Genomic DNA, 20,984 nt, shown 5'->3' on the forward strand with positions numbered 1-20,984 from the left:
GGGATAAATGGGGGGAGTTGGGGGCCCCAGGCGGGGGGGAGGGACACTGGGGGGCACCCCAAGATCTGCGGGAGGGGTCATGGCTTTTGGTGCCCCCCCCCCACTGGGGACGGGGATTTGGGGGGGCCCCACTGGGTGCCGGATTGGGGGCCCCCCCACTTTTAGGGTGGGTTTGGGGGGGGGGCTGTGGGTTTTTTGGGGTCCCCCATTGGGAAGCAGAGGGGGTGTTTCAGGGCCCCCCCTTTGCTTTTTTTTGGGGGGGCGGTGTTTTGGGCCCCCCCCCTTGCGGTTTTGGGGGGGGGCGGGGGTTGGCCCCCCCCCCCTTCCTTTTTTGGGGGGTGTCGGTGTTTGGGGGTCCCCATCCTGGGGGGGGGGCGGTTTGGGGGGGGCCCCTTCCACAGGAGCCCCCCCCTCAGTTGCTCTCCAGACGCCGGCCCTGGGGGGGCCCCCCCGGGCGCCCCTCGGCCTCATCTTGGGGGGTCCCCAGGCCATCAGCCAGCAGCGCTGGGGGGGGGACACACACACACATTATTGGGGTGTCCCCCCCCCAGGTCCCCCCCCCCATTTTGGGGACCCTCCCATTTCCCCCCTCAAATTTGGGCTCCCCCTTTCCGCTTGTGCGCCCCCCCATTTCACCCCTGCTATGGGGGTCCCCCGATTTCCCCCCCACCCCCCAATTTTTTTGGGGGGGGGGAGGTGCCTCCCCAGATTCCACCCCCCTCCCACATTGGGGACCCCCTTCCCACATTGGGGACCCCCCCGGGATTTTGGGTCCCCCCATTATTAGATTAACCCCCCCGCTTTTGGGGTGCCCCCCCTAGGTTTTGCCCACCCCCCAATTACCACCCCCACATTATCGGGGTCCCCCACCCAATTATCGCCCCCCCCAATTATCAGGGTCCCCCCTCATTATCGGGGTCCCCCCATTATCAGGGTCCCCCACCCAATTATCCCCCCCCCCCATTATCGGGCCCCCCCCCATTATCGGGGCCCCCCCCCCCCCGAGGGGCTGCTCCTGCCCCAGGCGGGGGGGGGTCACTCCCGGGGGGTCCTCCCCACTCAGCAGCAGCCCCTGGGGGGGGGACACACACACACGGGGGGGGACACAATGGGGGGACATGGGGACACGGGGGGGGACATGGGGACAGGGCACCCTGCCCCCCCCCGCGCTGTCCCCAACCCCATGTCCCCACAGTGCCCCCCCCCGTGCCCCCCATCCCTACACCCCCCTCCCTCCCTCCCCCCCCCCGTGTCCCCCCTCCCCGTGTCCCGCCCCCCGCCCACGCGCGTGTCCCCCCCCGCCCCGTGTCCCCCCCCCGTGTCCCCCCCGTGTCCCCCCGTACCAGGCCGAGGGGGGGCAGCAGGTGGGGGTCGAGCTCGGGGCGCTTCAGGGGGGCCCCCGCGTCCTCCCCGCTCGGCTCCCGCGCCCTGGGCGGCACCGTCACACCACGCCCACGCGAAGCCACGCCCACGCGAAAGCCACGCCCACACAACCCCTCCGACCACGCCCACACACGCCCCGCCCCCTCCGCCTCGCCCCCACCCTCCCCAACCCCACCCCCTGCAGCCCTTCCCAGCAATAAGCCCCGCCCCCTTAGCCCCAACAAGCCCCTCCCCAAACAAGCTCCGCCCCCAAAGCCCCTCCCCATTAAGCCCCTCCCCATTAAGCTCCTCCCCAGAGCCCCACGCTAACAAGCCCCTCCTCAAGCCCCCCACTCAGCCCCGCCCCGTAGCCCCGCCCCTCCGCCCCGCGGCCCCGCCCACCTCTTCCTGGCGGGGCGGGGCGTCGGGGCGGGGCCGAGGGCGGGGTCGCTGCCCCAGCGAGGGAGGGCGGGGCCAGGGCGGGAGGGGGCGGAGCCGCGGCCGGGGAAGCTGCGGGCGCGGGGGCGGGGGGGCGGGGCCTCGGCCGCCGGCGGGGCGGGGCCTGGTGGTGGGCGTGGGCCCCGCCCCCGAGGCGCTTCGGCCCCGCCCAGCTGGAAGTCGCCGTCCATGGGGATGTAGGGGGCCAGCATGGCCAGGTCCAGGGGGGAGGCCTGGGGGGACAGGGGACAGGGTCACACCCCCCAGCATGGCCAGGTCTGGGGACAGGGGGACAGGGGGGACAGGGGACAGGGGGACAGGGAGACAGGAGGACAGGGTCACCCCCCCCCTCCAGCATGGCCAGGTCCGGGGACAGGGGACAGGGAGACAGGAGGACAGGGGGACAGGAGGACAGGGGGACAGGGTCACACCCCCACAGCATGGCCAGGTCTGGGGACAGGGGGGACAGGGGGACAGGGAGACAGGAGGACAGGGGGACAGGGTCACACACACCCCCCCAGCATGGCCAGGTCCGGGGACAGAGGGACAGGGGACAGGGGGACAGGGTCGCCCCTCACCCCAATATGGCCAGGGCTGGGGACATGGGGACATGGGGACAGGGTCACACACACACCCCCAGCATGGCCAGGTCTGGGGACGGGGGGACAGGGGGACAGGGGGACAGGGGGACAGGGTCACGGTCCCCCAGCATGGCCAGGTCCGGGGACAGAGGGACGGGGGGACAGGGGGACAGGATGACAGGGGGACATGGGGACAGGGGGACGGGGGACAGCAGGGGACCCCCAGCCCCCCCGCACCTGCAGGGCCGTGCCGGGCCCCGGGCTCCCCGCAAAGAGCTTCTGCACCTCGAAGAGCAGCTCATCCCCGGGGGGCTGGGGGGGGGCACAGCCACGGAGCCCTGAGCCCCCCAGCCTGCCAGCACCCCCAGCGACCCCCAGGCCCCACCGGCCCCCCGAGCTTGGGGAGGACCCCCAGAGACCCCCATTTCCCCCCAGGACCCCCCATTTCCCACAGGGACCCCCCATGTTCCCACAGGGACCCCCATTTTCCCCTGGGACCCCCCCAGACCCCCAGAACCTCCCCATGTTCCCCAGGGTCCCCCCATGTTCCCCCAGAGACCCCCCATTTCCCCCAGGACCCCCCATGTTACCCAGGGACACCCCGAGACCCCCAGGACCCCCCATGTTCCCCCAGAGACCCCCCATGTTCCCCAGGGACACCCCCATGTTCCCCCAGGACCCCCCAGACCCCCAGGACCCCCCATTTTCCCCCAGGACCCCCCATGTTACCCAGGGACCCCCCCAGACCCCCAGGACCCCCATGTTCCCCAGAGACCCCCCCATGTTCCCCAGGGACACCCCCATGTTCCCCCAGGGACCCCCCAGACCCCCAGGGACCCCCCATTTCCCCCAGGGACCCCCTATATTTCCCCATGATCCCCCCCCAGACCCCCAGGACCCCCCATGTTCCCCAGGGACCCCCCCAGACCCCCAGGACCTGCCATATTCCCCCAGGGACCCCCCATTTTCCCCCAGGGACCCCCCATTTCCCCCAGGGACCCCCCATATTCCCCCATGATCCCTAATTTCCCCCAGGGAGCCCCCATTTTCCCCTGGGGACCCCTCATTTCCCCCAGAGACCCCCCCTATTCCCCCAGGGACCCCCCATTTTCCCCTGGGGACCCCCCATTTCCCCCAGGGAGCCCCCATATTCCCCCAGCGACCCCCCATTTTCCCCTGGGGACCCCTCATTTCCCCCAGAGACCCCCCATATTCCCCCAGGGACCCCCCATTTTCCCCTGGGGACCCCCCATTTCCCCCAGGGAGCCCCCATATTCCCCCAGGGACCCCCATTTTCCCCCATGACCCCCCCAAGCCCCCCAAAAGGCCTCTCAGGGCCCCCCCCAAGGGGCCCCCCGCCCCCCCCCAGCCCTGCCGGGACCCCCCAAAAGCCCCGAGGCCGGACTCACCGGGGATGGGCTGCGGGGGTGACGGCGGGGGGGAGCCGGGGGGGGATCGAAGATGGGGGCGAGGAGCCGGGCGAGTTCGGGGGAGCAGAAGCGCCGGGGGTCCCGCTGCAGCACCGCTTCGGGGACGTGGGCCGGGCGCACGAAGGCCAGCACCCGTGGGCCCCCCACCCCTGTCCGCACAGTCACATGGGGGGGGGGGGGAACCCCCAGGGACCCCCCCAGGGACCCCCCAGCACCCCCCCCCTGTCCGCACCCTCACACGGGGCTCGGGACCCCCAGAACCCCCACCCCAAGGATCCCCCAGGGACCCCCCAGCACCCGTGGGCCCCCCACCCCTGTCTGCACCCTCACATGGGGGGGGGGAACCCCAGAAACCCCCCAGGGACCCCTCCAGCACCCACAGACCCCCCCACCCCTACCCGCACCCTCACGTGGGGCTGGGGACCCCCAGGGACCCCCAGCACCCACAGACCCCCCCACCCCTACCCGCACCCTCACGTGGGGCTGGGGACCCCCCAGGGACCCCCCAGCACCCACAGACCCCCCCACCCCTACCCGCACCCTCACATGGGGCTGGGGACCCCCAGGGACCCCCCAGCACCCACAGACATCCCCCCCCACCCGCACCCTCACAGGGGGATGTGGACCCCCCAGGGACCCCCCAGCACCCACAGACCCCCCACGGGGCTGGGGACCCCCCAGGGACCTCCAGCACCCCCAGCCCCCCATGCACCAAGCCCCAGCGCCCCCAGTGCTCCCAGTACCCCCCCGTAGCACCACATCTCCCCCCTTCCCAGTGCTCCCAGTTGCCCTAACTGGTGCCCACCCAGGCTGAGGTTGAGGACGGCATCGGGGGTGGCGGGGCCGGGGGCGGGGGGGGGCAGGCGGCGCCCCTCCCCCCGGCGTTGGGTCTGCTCCAGGGACAGCACCACCCCCCGCTGCTCCACACGGCTGGGGGGGGGGGGGGGGGGGGGGGGCAAAAATTGGGGGGACACGGACGGACAGACCGCCCCCTCCCGGGGCACCAACACCCCCCCCCCAAAATGAGTTTGGGGGCTGAACCCCCCCCGGGCGCTGGGCATGGGGTGCTGCCCCCCCCAAGCACTGGGTACAGGGGCTGAGATTTGGGGTGCTGCCCCCCCCCAGGCATCATTTATGGGGTGCCCACCCCCACTGGGACGCAGATTTGGGGTGCTGCCCCCCCCCAGCACCAGATTTGGGGGCTGAGATTTGGGGTGCTGCCCCCCCCCCAAGGCCCCACTTAGGCACCACCAACGCCCTGCGGGCGCCCGCTGCCGCGCAGAGGCCCTGTCCCCCGTGTCCCCATGTCCCCGTGTCCCCCGTGTCCCTGTGTCCCCTCGTGTCCCCCCACCCTGTGTCCCCCCGTGTCCCCCATGTCCGTGTCCCCTCACCCCGTGTCCCCCCATGTCCCCCTGTGTCCCCTTGACCCGTGTCCCCCGTGTCCCCCTGTGTCCCCTTCCCCCGTATCCCCCCGTGTCCCCCCGTGTCCCCTTGCCCCGTGTCCCCCGTGTCCCCCCGTGTCCCCTCGTGACCCCCCACCCTCTGTCCCCTCGTGTCCCCTCGCCCCGTGCCCCCCCCTGCCCCCCGTGCCCCCCCGCCCTGTGTCCCCCGTGCCCCCCATATCCCTCCATGTCCCCCCATGTCCCCCCATGTCCCCTTGCCCCGTGTCCCCCATGTCCCCCATGTCCCCCCGTGTCCCCCCACCCCGTGTCCCCCATATCCCTCCATGTCCCCTCGTGTCCCCTCGCCCCGTGTCCCCCCGTGTCCCCCGTGTCCCCTCGCCCTGTGTCCCCTGTGTCCCCCCTGTTCCCCCCTGTCCCCTTACCCTGTGTCCCCCGTGTCCCTCCATGTCCCCTCGTGTCCCCCTGCCCCGTGTCCACTGTGTCCCCCATTTTCCCTTGTGTCCCCTCATGTCCCCTCCCCCCGTGCCCCCCCGTGCCCCCCCGTGCCCCCCCTCCCCCCCCGTGCCCCCTCGCCCTGCCCCCCCCCCCCCCACGTCCCCCGCGTCCCCCCGCCCCGTATCCCCCCGTGTCCCCTGTGTCCCCCGTGACCCCCATATCCCTCCATGTCCCCCCGTGTCCCCTCGCCCCGTGTCCCCCCGTGTCCCCCCGTGTCCCCCCAACCTGAGGACGAAGTGGAGGCAGACGATGCCCTCGGGCTGGGCGCTGCGGCTGTTGGCGATGACGGTGGCCTGGGTCTGCGCCCACAGGAACCCCCCGCGCTTGGCCAGGAACCGGTACTGGTTTGTCACCGCCTGTCCCTTGCTCAGCACTGGGGAGACGGGGGGGTCACCACCCCATGGGTGACCCGGGAAGGGTCGGGGTACCCGGGGAGGAGGGTGGTGTTGGGGTGCCCCAGGGGGCTATTGGGGTGCCCAGGGGTGCCCAAGGGGGGATATTGGGGTGCCCCAGGGGGATATTAGGGTGCTCAGGGGGGCCAGGAGGGATGGTGGGGTTCCCAGAGGGGATTTTGGGGTGCCCAAGGGGGATATTAGGGTGCCAGGAGGGATGGTGGGGTTCCCAGTGGGGATGTTGGGGTGTCCCAGGGGGATATTAGGGTGCTCAGGGGGGCCAGGAGGGATGGCGGGGTTCCCAGAGGGGATTTTGGGGTGTTCAGGGGTGCCCAAGGGTGCCCAAGGGGGGATATTGGGGTGTCCCAGGGGAATATTAGGGTGCCAAGGGGGGCCAGGAGGGATGGTGGGGTTCCCAGAGGGGATGTTGGGGTGCCCAAAGGTGCCGCAGGGGGATATTGGGGTGCCCAGGGGTGCAGAGAGGGGATGTTGGGGTGCCCAAGGGTGCCCAAGGGGATATTGGGGTGCCCATGGGTGCCCAGGGGTGATGTTAGGGTTCCCAGGGGGATGCTGGGGTTCCCAGAGGGGTGTTGGGGTTCCCAGGGGGTTGTTGGGGTTCCCAGGGGGATATTGAGGTTCCCGGGGGGATACTGGCGTTCCCAGGGGGATGTCGGGGTCACGGGGAGATGTTGGGGTTCCCGGGGGGTTGCTGGTTTCCCAGGGGGATGTCGGGGTTCCCAGGGGGATGTTGGGGTTCCCAGAGGGATGCTGGGGTTCCCAGGGTGATGTTGGGGTCCCGAGGGGATGTTGGGGTTCCCAGGGGGATAATGGGGTTCCCGGGGGGATGTTGGGGTTCCTGGGGGGTTGCTGGTTTCCCAGGGGGAAGTTGGGGTTCCCAGGGGGATACTGGGGTTCCCAGGGGGATGTTGGGGTCCCGAGGGGATGTTGGGGTTCCCAGGGGGATACTGGGGTTCCCAGGGGGATGTTGGGGTCCCGAGGGGATGTTGGGGTTCCCAGGGGGATAATGGGGTTCCCGGGGGGATGTTGGGGTTCCTGGGGGGTTGCTGGTTTCCCAGGGGGAAGTTGGGGTTCCCAGGGGGATACTGGGGTTCCCAGGGGGATGTTGGGGTCCCGAGGGGATGTTGGGGTTCCCAGGGGGATAATGGGGTTCCCGGGGGGATGTCGGGGTTCCCGGGGGGTTTTGGGGGGCACTCACGGGTGTGCACGCTCCTGCTGAGGGTGTCGGAGTCGAGGGCGTGGACGTACTCGTAGAGGGAGCAGCCCAGCAGCTCCTCGGGGGCGTACCCCGCCACCTCCCCGATCCTGCGCACCCCGACTCAGCCCAGGGGGTCCCCCCGCATCCCGGCCCGGGGCGGGGGGGGCCTTGGGGGGGCCCCAGGGTGTCCGGGGGGGCACTTATGGGGTCCTGGGGGGACCCAAGAGGGTCCTGGGGGGGCTCTTGGGGGGCCCTATGGGATGCTGGGGTGCCCCTAAGGGGCCCTGGGGGGCTCTTGGGGGTCTGGGGGAGCCCTATGGGGTGCTGGGGTGCCCCTAAGGGGTCCTGGGGGGGCCCTAAGGGGCCCTGGGGGGCACTTATGGGGTCCTGGGGGGCCCCAAGAGGGTCCTGGGGGGGCTCTTGGGGGGCCCTATGGGATGCTGGGGTGCCCCTAAGGGGCCCTGGGGCGGCTCTTGGGGGTCTATGGGGTCTGGGGGAGCCCTATGGGGTGCTGGGGTGCCCCTAAGGGGTCCTGGGGGGGGGGCTAAGGGGCCCTGGGGGGGGCTGGTGGGGTGCTGGGGGGCCCCAGGAGGGTCCTGGGGGGCTCTTGGGGGCCTGGGGGGGTCTGGGGGGCCCTATGGGGTGCTGGGGGGGCCCTAAGGGGTCCTGGCGGGCACTTGAGGGGACAAAGGTGGGTTTTAGGGTGCTGGGGTCCAGAGGGTGCTGGGATTTGGGGGTGACTGGGTTCTGGGGTGCTGGGGTTAATGGGGTGACTGGGTTCTGGGGTGCCAGGGTCTGGTGGGTGGGTTTGGGGGTGCTGGGGTTCAAGGGGTGGGTATGTTTTGGGGTGCTGGGGTTTGGTGGGTGGGTTTGGGGGTGCTGGGGTTTTGGGGGTGGCTGGGTTTTGGGGTGCCGGGGTTCGGTGGGGGGGTTGGGGGTGCTGGGGTTCAGGGGGTGGCTGGGTTTTGGGGTGCTGGGGTCTGGAGGGTGCTGGGGTCCGTCAGGGGGTTTGCGGGTGCTGGGGTCCAGCGGGTGGCTGGGTTTGGGGGTGCTGGGGTTCAGGGGGTGCTGGGATTTGGGGGCGGGTGGGTTTTGGGGTGCTGGGGTTCGGTGGGGGGGTTTGGGGTGCTGGGGTTCAGGGGTGGCTGGGTTTTGGGGGTGGGTGGGTTTTGGGGGGCTGGGGTTCAGGGGGTGGCTGGGTTTTGGGGTGTTGGGGTCTGGAGGGTGCTGGGATTTGGGGGTGGGTGGGTCTGGAGGGTGCTGGGGTCCAGGGGTTTGGGTGGGTTTTGGGGTGCTGGGGTTCGGTGGGGGGTTTGGGGTGCTGGGGTTCAGGGGTGGCTGGGATTTGGGGGTGGGTGGGTTTTGGGGTGCTGGGGTCCAGAGGGTGCTGGGATGTGGGGGTGCCGGGGTCTGGGGGGTGCGGGGATTTGGGGGTGGGTGGGATTGGGGGTGCTGGGGTTCAGGGGGAGGCTGGGTTTTGGGGTGCCGGGGTCTGGAGGGTGCTGGGGTCCGGCGGGTGGATTTGGGGGTGCTGGGGTCCAGTGGGTGCTGGGATTTGGGGGTGGCTGGGTTTTGGGGTGCCAGGGTTCAGGGGTTTGGGTGGGTTTTGGGGTGCCGGGGTCTGGAGGGTGCTGGGATTTGGGGGTGGGTGGGTTTGGGGGTGCTGGGGTCCAGCGGGTGGCTGGGTTTTGGGGGCGGGTGGGTTTTGGGGTGCCGGGGTCCAGGGGTTTGGGCGGGTTTTGGGGTGCCGGGGGGGGGGATTTTGGGGGTGTCCCGTCCCCCCCCCCCCCCCACCTGTCGTCGCAGTAGGTGAACTTCATGTCCATGGAGTGGCGGCTGAGGACGGTGCCGGAGCCCAGGGGGGTCTCGATGGCCCCCGGGTGGGGGATGGCCTCGCAGATCAGCACCAGGCAGCGCGGGGGGGGGCCCCCCCCCCCGGCCCCCGCGTACGAGCGCATGTGCCCCGCGCAGGGCAGCCCCTGGGGGGGGGGGGGGACACACGACACAGGGACACCCCGAAATCCCTACGGACCCCCCCGCCGAGGGGCTGTGTCCCCCGTGGCGCCCCCATGGCCCCAGGCACCACGCTGTCCCCACCGGTGTCCTGTCCCCTCGCAGCCCCCCCGTGTCCCCTTCTGTCCCCGTTTTCCCCCCACGTCCCCCGATGTCCCCACATCCCCCCACGCCCCCGTGTCCCCCAATGTCCCCATGTCCCCCATGTCGCCGTGTCCCCCCACGTCCCCCACGTCCCGCCGTGTCCCCACGTCCCCGTGTCTCCATGTTCCCCCTGTGTCCCCATGTCCCCACGTCCCCCATGTCCCCCTGTGTCCCCACGTCCCCCACGTGTCCCCATGTCCCCATGTCCCCCACGTCCCCCTGTGTCCCCATGTCCCCCACGTGTCCCCATGTCCCCCTGTGTCCCCACGTCCCCCACGTGTCCCCATGTCCCCATGTCCCCCACGTCCCCCTGTGTCCCCACGTCCCCCACGTGTCCCCATGTCCCCATGTCCCCCACGTCCCCCTGTGTCCCCATGTCCCCCACGTGTCCCCATGTCCCCGTGTCCCCACGTCCCCCATGTGTCCCCATGTACCCATGTCCCCCACGTCCCCCTGTGTCCCCACGTCCCCCACGTGTCCCCATGTCCCCATGTCCCCCACGTCCCCCTGTGTCCCCATGTCCCCCACGTGTCCCCATGTCCCCCCTGTGTCCCCATGTCCCCACGTCCCCCACGTGTCCCCATGTCCCCCACATCCCCCTGTGTCACCATGTCCCCATGTCCCCCACGTGTCCCCATGTCCCCCCACATGTCCCCATGCCCCCACGTCCCCCATGTCCCCCCATGTCCCCCACGTCCCCCTGATGTCCCCATGTCCCCACATCCCCCCGTCCCCATGTCCCCATGTCCCCCACATCCCCCTGATGTCCCCATGTCCCCACGTCCTCCATGTCCCCCCGTGTCCCCATGTCCCCCCACGTCCCCCTGTCCCCCCATGTCCCCATGTCCGCCCGTGTCCCCATGTCCCCCCACGTCCCCCACGTCCCCCCGTCCCCCCCCGTCCCCCTGTCCCCTCGTGTCCCCCTGTCCCCCCACCTTCCAGGAGGCCGCCTTCAGGTTGAGGCAGCGCCCGCGCCCCGTCAGGGTGCTCTTCATCCGCAGGGAGAAGCTGCGCCCCGAGCGCTCCCCCCGCCGCCGCGGCACCGCTGGGGGGGGACGGGGTCAGGGGGGGCCCAGGGGGTCCCCAGGGTGTCTGGGGGGGGGCCCAGGGGAGACCCAGGGGTGCTGGGGGGGGTCCCCAGGGTGTTTGGAGGGGGCAAGGGCAGACCCATGGGTGCTGGGGGGTCCCAGGGGTGTTTGGGGGGGTCCTAGGGGTGCTGGGGGTCATTGGAGGGTGCTGAGGGGGGTCCTAAGGGTGTTTGGGGGTCCTAGGGAAGACCCAGGGGTGCTGGGGGGTCCCAGGGGTGTTTGGGGGGTCCTAGGGGTGCTGGGAGTCATTGGAGGGTGCTGGGGAGGGTCTCCAGGGGTATTTGGGGGGTCCTAGGGGTGCTGGGGGTCATTGGAGGGTGCTGAGGGGGGTCCTAAGGGTGTTTGGGGGGTCCTAGGGAAGACCCAAGGGTGCTGGGGGGGTCTCCAGGGGTATTTGGGGGGGTCTTAGGGGTGCTGGGGGTCATTGGAGGGTGCTGAGGGGGGTCCCCAGGGTGTTTAGGGGGGCCCTAGGGGTGCTGGGGGTCTCAGGGGAGACCCAGGGGTGCTGGGAGGGTGCTGAGGGGGTCCTAAGGGTGTTTGGGGGTCCTAGGGAAGACCCAAGGGTGCTGGGGGGGTCTCCAGGGGTATTTGGGGGGGTCCTAGGGGTGCTGGGGGTCATTGGAGGGTGCTGAGGGGGGTCCCCAGGGTGTTTGGGGGGTCCTAGAGGAGACCCAGGGGTGCTGGGGGGGTCCCCAGGGTGTTTGAGGGGGGCCCAGGGGGGACCTAAGGGTGCTAGGGGGGTCCCAAGGGTGCTAGTGGGGGTCCCAAGGGTGTTTGGGGGGCCCAGTGGAGCCCCAGGGGTGCTGGGGGGGGGTCCCCGGGGTATTTGGGGGGGTCCTAGGGGTGCTGGGGGTCATTGGAGGGTGCTGAGGGGAGTCCCCAGGGTGTTTGGGGGGTCCTAGGGGTGCGGGGGGTCATTGGAGGGTGCTGGGGGGGGTCCCAAGGGTGTTTGGGGGACCCAGGGGAGACCCATGGGTGCTGGGGGGGTCCCGGGGTGCTGGGGGGGGTCCCGGGGTGCTGGGGGCGGCGGGGGCCTCACCCTGCCGGGGGCTGAGCACGTCCTGCAGCTCCTCGTGGTCACAGGGGTGCACGAAGTCGAAGACGCTGTGGCCGATCAGCTCCAGCTGCGGGGGGGGGGGGGGTCACGGGGGTGTCGCACGCCTCGCACGAGCACCCTCGCACCAGCGCCCGTACAGGAGCGCTCTCGTGTGAGCACCCTTGCACGGGCACCCTTGCACGAGCACCCTCGCATGGGCACCATCGCATGGGCACCCTCGCGTGGGGCCTCACACAGGCACCCTTGCACAAGCACCTTTGCACGGGCACCCTTGCACAAGCACCCTTGCATGGGGCTCCGCACAAGCACCCTTGCACAAGCACCCTCGCACGAGCACCCTCGCACGAGCAAACTTGCATGGGGCCTCGCACAAACACCCTCACACCAGCACCCTTGCACAAGCACCCTTGCATGGGGCTCCACACAACCACCCTTGCACAGACACCCTTGCACAAGCACACTTGCACGGGGCCTCACACAAGCACCCTTGCACAAGCACCCTTGCATGAGCACCGTCGCAAGAGCACCCTTGCATGGGCACCCTCACACGAGCACCCTCACACCAGCACCCTTGCACAAGCACCCTTGCATGGGTCCTCACACCAGCACCCTCACACCAGCACCCTTGCACAAGCACCCTTGCATGGGTCCTCACACCAGCAGCCTTGCACAAGCACCCTTGCATGAGCACCCTCACACGAGCACCCTCGCAGGAGCACCCTTGCACAAGCACCCTTGCACAGGGCCTCACACAAACACCCTTGCACAAGCACCCTTGCACAAGTACCCTTGCATGGGTCCTCACACCAGCACCCTTGCACGAGCACCCTCGCACGAGCACCCTTGCATGGGTCCTCACACCAGCACCCTTGCACGAGCACCCTTGCACAAGCACCCTTGCACGAGCACCCTTGCATGGGGCCTCACACCAGCACCCTCACACCAGCACCCTTGCACGAGCACCCTTGCATGAGCACCCTTGCAAGAGCACCCTTGCATGGGTCCTCACACCAGCACCCTTGCACGAGCACCCTTGCACAAACACCCTTGCACGAGCGCCCTTGCACGAGCGCCCTACCCACGCAGCTGCCCGTCCGCCCCCCACCCATGGGTGCCCCCACCCCAACCTGGCTGAGCCCCAGGAGCCGGTTGACGTTCTCGGAGAGGAAGATCATGTCCCCCGCCTCGCTCAGCACCATCACGAAGCCGCTCAGCGCCTTCAGGTAGCACCCATCCACCTCCTCCGCCGCCGCCGCCCAGGCGCCTGAGGGATGGGCACCTCAGGGTGGGGGGTCCCCAGGGGGCTGGGGGGGGGGCTGGGATGCTTGGGGGACCCCAGGGTGCTGAGGGGGGGCTGGGGGGGCTTGGGGGACCCCAGGGTGCTGAGGGGGGCTGGGGGTGCTTGGGGGACCCCAGGGTGCTGGAGGGGGGCTGGGGGTGTTTGGGGGACCCCAGGGTGCTGAGGGGGTGGGGGCTGGGGGTGCTTGGGGGACCCCAGGGTGCTGGAGGGGGGGCTGGGGGTGCTTGGGGGACCCCAGGGTGCTGGGGGGGGCTGGGGGTGCTTGGGGGACCCCAGGGTGCTGGGGGGGCTGAGGGTGCTGGGGGGGGGCCTGGGGGAGCTCAGGGAGTCCCCAGGGTGCTCAGGGGGTCCTATGGGTGCTGGGGGTGCTCAGGGGATCTCCTGGGTGCTTGGTGGGGGGCTATGGGTCCCAGGAGGTCCCATGGTTCCCCAGGGGTCCCAGGAGGTCCCATGGGTGTTTGGGGATCTCAGGAGGTCCCAGGAGCTCCCATGGTTCCCTGGGGACCCAAGGTGGTCCCATGGGTGCCTGGGGGTCCCCAGAGGTCTGAAGAGGTCCCATGGGCATCTGGGGGTCCCAGGAGGTCCCATGGGTGTTTGGGGATCTCAGGAGGTCCCAAGAGGTCCCATGGGTGCCTGGGGGTCCCAGGAGGTCCCGTGGGTGTTTGGGGGTCCCAGGAGGTCCCAAGAGGTTCTATGGTTCCCCAGGGTTCCCAGGAGGTCTCATGGGTGTCTGGGAGTCCCCAGAGGTCTGAAGAGGTCCCATGGGTGCCCCAGGAGGTCCCAGGAGGTCCCATGGTCGTTTGGGGGTCCCAGGGGGTCCCAGGAGGTCCCAAGAGGTTCTATGGTTCCCCAGGGGTCCCAGGAGGTCTCGTAGGTGCCTGGGGGTCCCCAGAGGTCTGAAGAGGTCCCATGGGTGCCCCAGGAGGTCCCCTGGGTGTCTGAGGATCTCAGGAGGTCCCAAGAGGTCCCATGGTTCCCCAAGGGTCCCAAGAGGTCCCATGGGTGCCTGGGGGTCCCAGGAGGTCCCGTGGGTGTTTGGGGATCTCAGGAGGTCCCAGGAGGTCCCCTGGGTGTTTGGGGATCTCAGGAGGTCCCAGGACGTTCCAAGAGGTCCCATGGTTCTACAGGGGTCCCAGGAGGTCCCCTGGGGGTTTGAGGATCTCAGGAGGTCCCAAGAGGTCCCATGGGTGCCTGGGGGTCCCAGGAGGTCTCATGGGTGCCTGGGGGTCCCCAGAGGTCTGAAGAGGTCCCATGGGTGCCCCAGGAGGTCCCCTGGGTGTTTGGGGGTCCCAGGAGGTCCCAAGAGGTCCCATGGTTCCCCAAGGGTCCCAAGAGGTCCCATGGGTGCCTGGGGGTCCCAGGAGGTCCCGTGGGTGTTTGGGGATCTCAGGAGGTCCCAAGAGGACCCATGGTTCCCCAAGGGTCCCAGGAGGTCCCATGGGTGTTTGGGGATCTCAGGAGGTCCCAAGAGGTCCCATGGGTGCCTGGGGGTCCCAGGAGGTCTCGTGGGTGCCTGGGGGTCCCCAGAGGTCTGAAGAGGTCCCATGGGTGCCCCAGGAGATCCCCTGGGTGTTTGGGAGTCCCGGGAGGGGCTCACCGGCGGCGAGGAGGCGGTGGACGCGCAGGTAGCTGATGGTGAGGCGCATGATGGAGGCCTTGTCCAGGTGGGCGCTGACGCCGCGGGCGAAGGGCAGGGTGTGCGCCAGCTGGTAGAAGACCTCGGTCTCCCGGCTGCGCCGGCATCGCGCCGCGTCCCGCGAGCGCTCCTTCCGCAGCTCCGGCGTCGACCTGCCGGCGCCCGCCACCACCGTGGGTGCTCGTGGGCGCCCGCGGCTGCACCCCGGGCACCCACGCTGGACCCACGGTGCACCCGCTGCACCCGCACTGCGCTCACAGCATCCTCGCTGCACCCCACGCTGCACCCACGTTGCACCCCAGGCACCCGCGCTGCACCCTGGGGTACCCACGCTGCACCCACGCTGCTTCCCAGGCACCCACACTGCACCTTAGGGCACCCACACTGCACCCCGTGCACCCCCTGCACCCCACCCTGCACCCACGTTGCACCCCAGGCGCCCACACTGCACCTTAGGGCACCCACACTGCACCCTGTGCACCCCCTGCACCCCACCCTGCACCCACGTTGCACCCCAGGCACCCACACTGCACCTTAGGGCACCCACACTGCACCCCGTGCACCCCTTGCACCCCACGCTGCACCCACGTTGCACCCCGGGCACCCGCGCTGCACCCTGGGGCACCCACCCTGCACCCACGTTGCACCCCAGGCACCCGCGCTGCACCCTGGGGCACCCACGCTGCACCCCGTGCACCCCAGACACCCACACTACACCCACTCTGCACCCACAGCACCCACCCGCCCCGCACCACGTCCCGCCAGCTCCCCCCAGCACCCAGGGGTGCTCACAGGCACCCGCACCGTGGGCGCAGGGACGCTGTCCCCAACACCGGCACTGTGAGTGAGGGGACAATGTCACCGCGAGCCTGGAGACACCATCACAGGGACGTGGGGACACTTTCACCAGGGGGACAACACCGTCACTGGGGGCACAGAGACACCCAGTGACACCAACACCGTCACTGTGAGCACAGGGACACCCGGTGACACCAACACCAGCACTGTGGGCACGGGGACACCCAGTGACACCAACACCATCACCGTGAGCACAGGGACACCCAGTGACACCAACACTGGCACTGGGTGTCCATGCGTGTCCGTGTGTCTGCCTGTCTCCGTGAGGCCGTGTCCATGTGTCTGTGTGTGTCCGTGTGTGTGTCCGGGTGTGTCCATGTCTGTATCCGTGCGTCCGTGTGCCCACGCGTGTCTGTGTCCATGTGTCCGCCTGTCTCGTTGCGGCCGTGGCCGCCTGTCCGTGTGTCCGGGTGTGTGTCCTGTGTGTGTCCACGTGTGTATCCGTGCATCCGTGTATCCACACATGTCCGTGCGCCCACGCGTGTCCGTGTCCGTGTGTCCGCCTGTCTCGGCGTAGCCGTGGCCGCCTGTCCGTGTGTGTCCGTGTGTGTGTCCGTGTGTGTCCACGTCTGTATCCACGCATCCATGCTTCCACACATGTCCGTGTGCCCACGCGTGTCCGTGTGTCTGCCTGTCTCCGTGAGGCTGTGTCCGTGTGTCCATGTGTGTCTGTGTGTGTGTCCGTGTGTGTCCACGTGTGTATCCGTGAGTCCGTGTGCCCACGCGTGTCCGTGTGCCCACGCGTGTCCGTGTGTCCGCCTGTCTCGGTGCGGCTGTGGCCGTGTGTCCATGCGTGTCCGTGCCCGTGTGTCTGCCTGTCTCCGTGAGGCCGTGTCCATGTGTCTGTGTGTGTCCGTGTGTGTGTGTGTCCGTGTGTGTCCATGTCTCTATCCGTGCGCCCACACGTGTCCGTGTCCGGGTGTCCGCCTGTCTCGGCACAGCTGTGGCCGCCTGTCCGGGTGTGTCCGGGTGTGTGTCCTTCTGTGTGTGTCCACGTGTGTATCCGTGAGTCCGTGTGCCCACACGTGTCCGTGTGTCCGCCTGTCTCGGTGCGGCTGTGGCCGTGTGTCCATGCGTGTCCGTGCCCGTGTGTCTGCCTGTCTCCGTGAGGCCGTGTCCATGTGTCTGTGTGTGTCCGTGTGTGTGTCTGTGTGTGTCCCCGTGTGTGTCCATGTCTGTATCCGTGCGCCCACACGTGTCCGTGTCCCCACGCGTGTCCGTGTCCGTGTGTCCGCCTGTCTCGGCGCGGCCATGGCCGTCTGTCCGTGTGCGTGCGGGTGTGCGTGTGCGCCGGGGGTGCGTGCGTGCGGCCGGGACGGGCTGTTCTTGTCCCTGGCGCTGTGCCCGGGGGCCGCGGCCGGGGGACACGGGGGGGGGGCACCCACCAAGGGGGCGGGGCCATGCAAATGCATGCGAATGTATGCAAATGAGAGGCCAGCCCGCACGTGCCTTGGCAGCTCCCGCTCGGGACAGGGTGGCCTCTCCCCCCCCCGCCCCCCCCCCCCCCGCCTTCTGGAAGCACTGGGGAAACTGGGAGGAACCGGGCTCTGACTGGGACCAGAATGGCCACTAAGGGGGACCAGAACCAGCCACTAACTGGGACCAGAACCGGGCACAGACTGGGACCAGAACGGCCACTAACTGGGACCAGAACCAGCCACTAACTGGGACCAGCAACAGGCTCTGACTGGGACCAGAACAGCCACTAACTGGGACCAGAACCAGCCACTGACTGGGACCAGAACGGCCACTAACTGGGACCAGAACCAGCAACTAACTGGGACCAGAACCGGGCACAGACTGGGACCAGAACGGCCACTAACTGGGACCAGAACCAGCAACTAACTGGGACCAGAACCGGGCACAGACTGGGACCAGAACGGCCACTAACTGGGACCAGAACCAGCCACTGACTGGGACCAGAACGGCCACTAACTGGGACCAGAACCAGCCACTAACTGGGACCAGAACCAGCCACTGACTGGGACCAGAACTAGCCACTAACTGGGACCAGAACCGGGCACTGACTGGGACCAGAACGGCCACTAACTGGGACCAGAACCAGCCACTGACTGGGACCAGAACCGGGCACTGACTGGGACCAGAACAGCCACTAACTGGGACCAGAACGGCCACTAACTGGGACCAGAACCAGCAACTAACTGGGACCAGAACCGGGCACAGACTGGGACCAGAACGGCCACTAACTGGGACCAGAACCAGGCACTAACTGGGACCAGAACCGGGCACAGACTGGGACCAGAACGGCCACTAACTGGGACCAGAACCAGGCACTAACTGGGACCAGAACTGGGCACTGACTGGGACCAGAACCAGCCACTAACTGGGACCAGCAACAGGCTCTCACTGGGACCAGAACGGCCACTAACTGGGACCAGAACCAGCCACTGACTGGGACCAGAACGGCCACTAACTGGGACCAGAACCAGCCACTAACTGGGACCAGAACCAGCCACTAACTGGGACCAGCAACAGGCTCTGACTGGGACCAGAACGGCCACTAACTGGGACCAGAACCAGCCACTGACTGGGACCAGAACGGCCACTAACTGGGACCAGAACCAGCCACTAACTGGGACCAGAACTGGGCACTGACTGGGACCAGAACCGGGCACTAACTGGGACCAGCAACAGGCACTGACTGGGACCAGAATGGCCACTAACTGGGACCAGAACCAGCCAGCAACTGGGACCAGAACAGCCACTGACTGGGACCAGCACCGGGCACTAATTGGGACCAGCAACAGGCACTGACTGGGACCAGAACCAGCCACTAACTGGGACCAGAACCAGCCACTGACTGGGACCAGAACTAGCCACTAACTGGGACCAGAACCGGGCACTGACTGGGACCAGAACCAGCAACTAACTGGGACCAGAACCGGGCACAGACTGGGACCAGAACGGCCACTAACTGGGACCAGAACCGGGCACTAACTGGGACCAGAACCGGGCACTGACTGGGACCAGAACCGGGCACTAACTGGGACCAGAACGGCCACTAACTGGGACCAGAACCAGCCAGTAACTGGGACCAGAACAGCCACTGACTGGGACCAGCACCAGGCACTAATTGGGACCAGCAACAGGCACTGACTGGGACCAGAACCAGCAACTAACTGGGACCAGAACCAGGCACTGACTGGGACCAGAACAGCCACTAACTGAGACCAGAACTGGGCACTGACTGGGACCAGAACCGGGCACTGACTGGGACCAGAACCAGGCACTAACTGGGACCAGAACGGCCACTGACTGGGACCAGTACTGGCCAGTAATTGGGACCATAATCAGACACTGACTGGGACCAGCACCGGGCACTAACTGGGACCAGCACCAGGCTCTGACTGGGACCAGCAACAGGCACTGACTGGGACCAGAGCCAGCTACTAACTGGGACCAGCAACAGGCGCTGACTGGGACCAGAACCAGCCACTATCTGGGACCAGAACCGGGCACTAACTGGGACCAGAACCAGCCACTAACTGGGACCAGCAACAGGCGCTGACTGGGACCAGAACCAGGCACTGAATGGGACCAGCAACAGGCACCGACTGGGACCAGTACTGGCCACTAACTGGGCCCAGCACCAGGCACTGACTGGGCCCAGTACCGGCCCCTGACTGGGCCGGGGGGGGCCGGGCGGCCCTGGCCACGTCACGCCAAGGCCACACGTGATGTACACACACGCGCACGTGGGGCCCCCCCGGGGCGGGCGGCACCGCGCGGCCTCGCACACGCGTGTGCATGGGGGGGTGGGACCCCGGTGTCGCGTCACGGCCCCCCCCCCCCCGCCCCGGGCTGGCGCCGGCCTTGTGCAACGCCCCGTTGCCGCGTGGCTCGCACGAGGAGGCACGAGGACGCACGAGGACGCACGAAGCTCGCACGAGGCTCGCACGAGGACGCACGAGGACGCACAAAGCTCACACAAGGCTCGCACGAGGATGCACGAAGCTCGCACGAGGCTCGCACGAGGACGCACGAAGCTCGCACGAGGCTTGCACGAGGATGCACGAGGCTCGCACAAGGCTCGCACGAGGATGCACGAGGACGCACGCGGCTCGCACGCGGCTCGCACGAGGACGCACGAAGCTCGCACGACGCTTGCACGAGGATGCACGAGGCTCGCACGAGGATGCACGAGGACGCACGAGGCTCGCACGCGGCTCGCACGAGGACACGCCCGGCCTCACGCCGACGCACGGGGTGCACGAGGACGCCCACCAGCTGCCGCCCCTCGTGCGAGGATATCCCCGCCCCCCCCCCCCCATCGGTGGGTGCCACAGCCCCCCCACCCCCCACCCAAAGGGGGGGGTCCCACCCCTTTCCGGGACCCCACCCCCCTCCGGGACCCCACCCCCCCGAGGGGGCCCGATCCTGACACACCCCCTCCCTGAGGTCCCTGCCCCGGGCCCCCTCCCCTCCAAGGGGGCCTGATCCTGACCCCTCCCCGAGGGGGCTGGATCCTGTCCCCCTCAGGGTCCCTGCCCTGCGACCCCCTCCCCGGGGGGCCCGATCCTGAACCCTCCACGGGGGGGGGGGGGCGAATCCTGACCCCCCCACACACACTGGGTCCCTACCCCGGGATACGCCCCCCCCCCCACCGCCAAGGGGGCCCGATCCTGACCTCCCCGCCGGGGTCCCCCGCCCCGGGACCCCCCCAGGGGGCCCGATCCTGCCCCCTCCCTAAACTCCCTGCCCCGGGACTCCCTCCCTGGGGGGCCCGATCCTGCCCCCCCCCGGGGTCCCTGCCCCGGGACTCCCTCCCCGGGGGGCCCGATCCTGCCCCCCTCCCCCGGGGACTGGATCCTGCCCCCCCCCGGGGTCCCTACCCCGGGACCCCCTCCCCGGGGGGCCCGATCCTGGCCCCCCCCAGAGGGGCTGGATTGTGCCCAACCCCCCCGAGGTCCCTGCCCCGGGACCCCCTCCCCGGGGGGCCCGATCCTGCCCCGCCCCGGCCCCCCCCCCCAGGTCCCCGGGGGGCCCGATCCTGCCCCCGTACCTCGCCCCGGGCCGCCCGTCCATGGCCGCCGCCGCCGCCGCCGCCCTCTGCGCGCCCGCACCCACCGCGCCGAGCCCCCTCCCCGGCCACGCCCCCTCCTCCGGCCACGCCCCCCACCACGCCCCCCACGCCCCTCCCATTGGCCGCCGGCCAACGCCCCCAGCCCCGGCCACGCCCCCCGCCCTTTGGCCCCTCCCCTGGCCCCCGGCCAAGACCCCAGCCCGGGCCCCCCTTAAGCCCCGCCCCTCCGCCAGCCGGCCAGACGCCCCGCCCCCCCACCTGCCACGCCCCCGTCGACACCCGGCCAGACCCCGCCCCCTACCCCACTTCGCCCCGCCCCTTTCCGAAAGGGCGGGGGGAACGGCGCAGCGCCCCGGGGGTGTCCCCGGCCCCGCTGCCGCCCCCCCAGCCCCGCCCACCGCCTCGGCCCCGCCCCCCTGACCCCCCCTACCCCCCTGCAACCCCCCACCCCGGCCGGGTCCCCCCACCCCTCCCCTCTTCCCAGCCCCGCCCCCCCTTCTGCCGCCGTGGCCGCGCCGAGGCCCCGC

At 69.7% G+C, this 20,984-nt stretch overlaps 1 protein-coding gene and 1 long non-coding RNA gene across 2 annotated transcripts; both read right to left on the reverse strand.

Annotated features, from left to right (window-relative positions):
* Nucleotides 1–997: 997 nt before the first annotated feature.
* Nucleotides 998–1,867, reverse strand: LOC148052604 (uncharacterized). Its single transcript, XR_015698505.1, has 3 exons — nucleotides 1,765–1,867; nucleotides 1,344–1,428; nucleotides 998–1,072 (listed from the first exon to the last, which is right to left on the reverse strand). It is a non-coding gene; the product is annotated as an uncharacterized LOC148052604 (long non-coding RNA).
* Nucleotides 1,868–1,955: 88 nt separating this feature from the next.
* Nucleotides 1,956–20,535, reverse strand: HIF3A (hypoxia inducible factor 3 subunit alpha; the record flags this gene model as incomplete). Its single annotated transcript, XM_087729652.1, has 12 exons — nucleotides 20,437–20,535; nucleotides 14,517–14,707; nucleotides 12,747–12,883; nucleotides 11,602–11,686; nucleotides 10,410–10,519; nucleotides 9,112–9,296; nucleotides 7,318–7,424; nucleotides 5,935–6,082; nucleotides 4,617–4,741; nucleotides 3,791–3,960; nucleotides 2,619–2,693; nucleotides 1,956–2,033 (listed from the first exon to the last, which is right to left on the reverse strand). Coding segments are annotated over exons 1-12 (1,434 nt in total), but the record flags the coding sequence as incomplete, so codon positions are not given.
* Nucleotides 20,536–20,984: the final 449 nt, after the last annotated feature.

This window comes from Nipponia nippon, unplaced genomic scaffold (assembly GCF_047370975.1).
Source record: "Nipponia nippon isolate SJK-2023a ecotype South Korea unplaced genomic scaffold, ASM4737097v1 scaffold_46, whole genome shotgun sequence".
Classification (NCBI taxonomy): Eukaryota; Metazoa; Chordata; class Aves; order Pelecaniformes; family Threskiornithidae; genus Nipponia; species Nipponia nippon.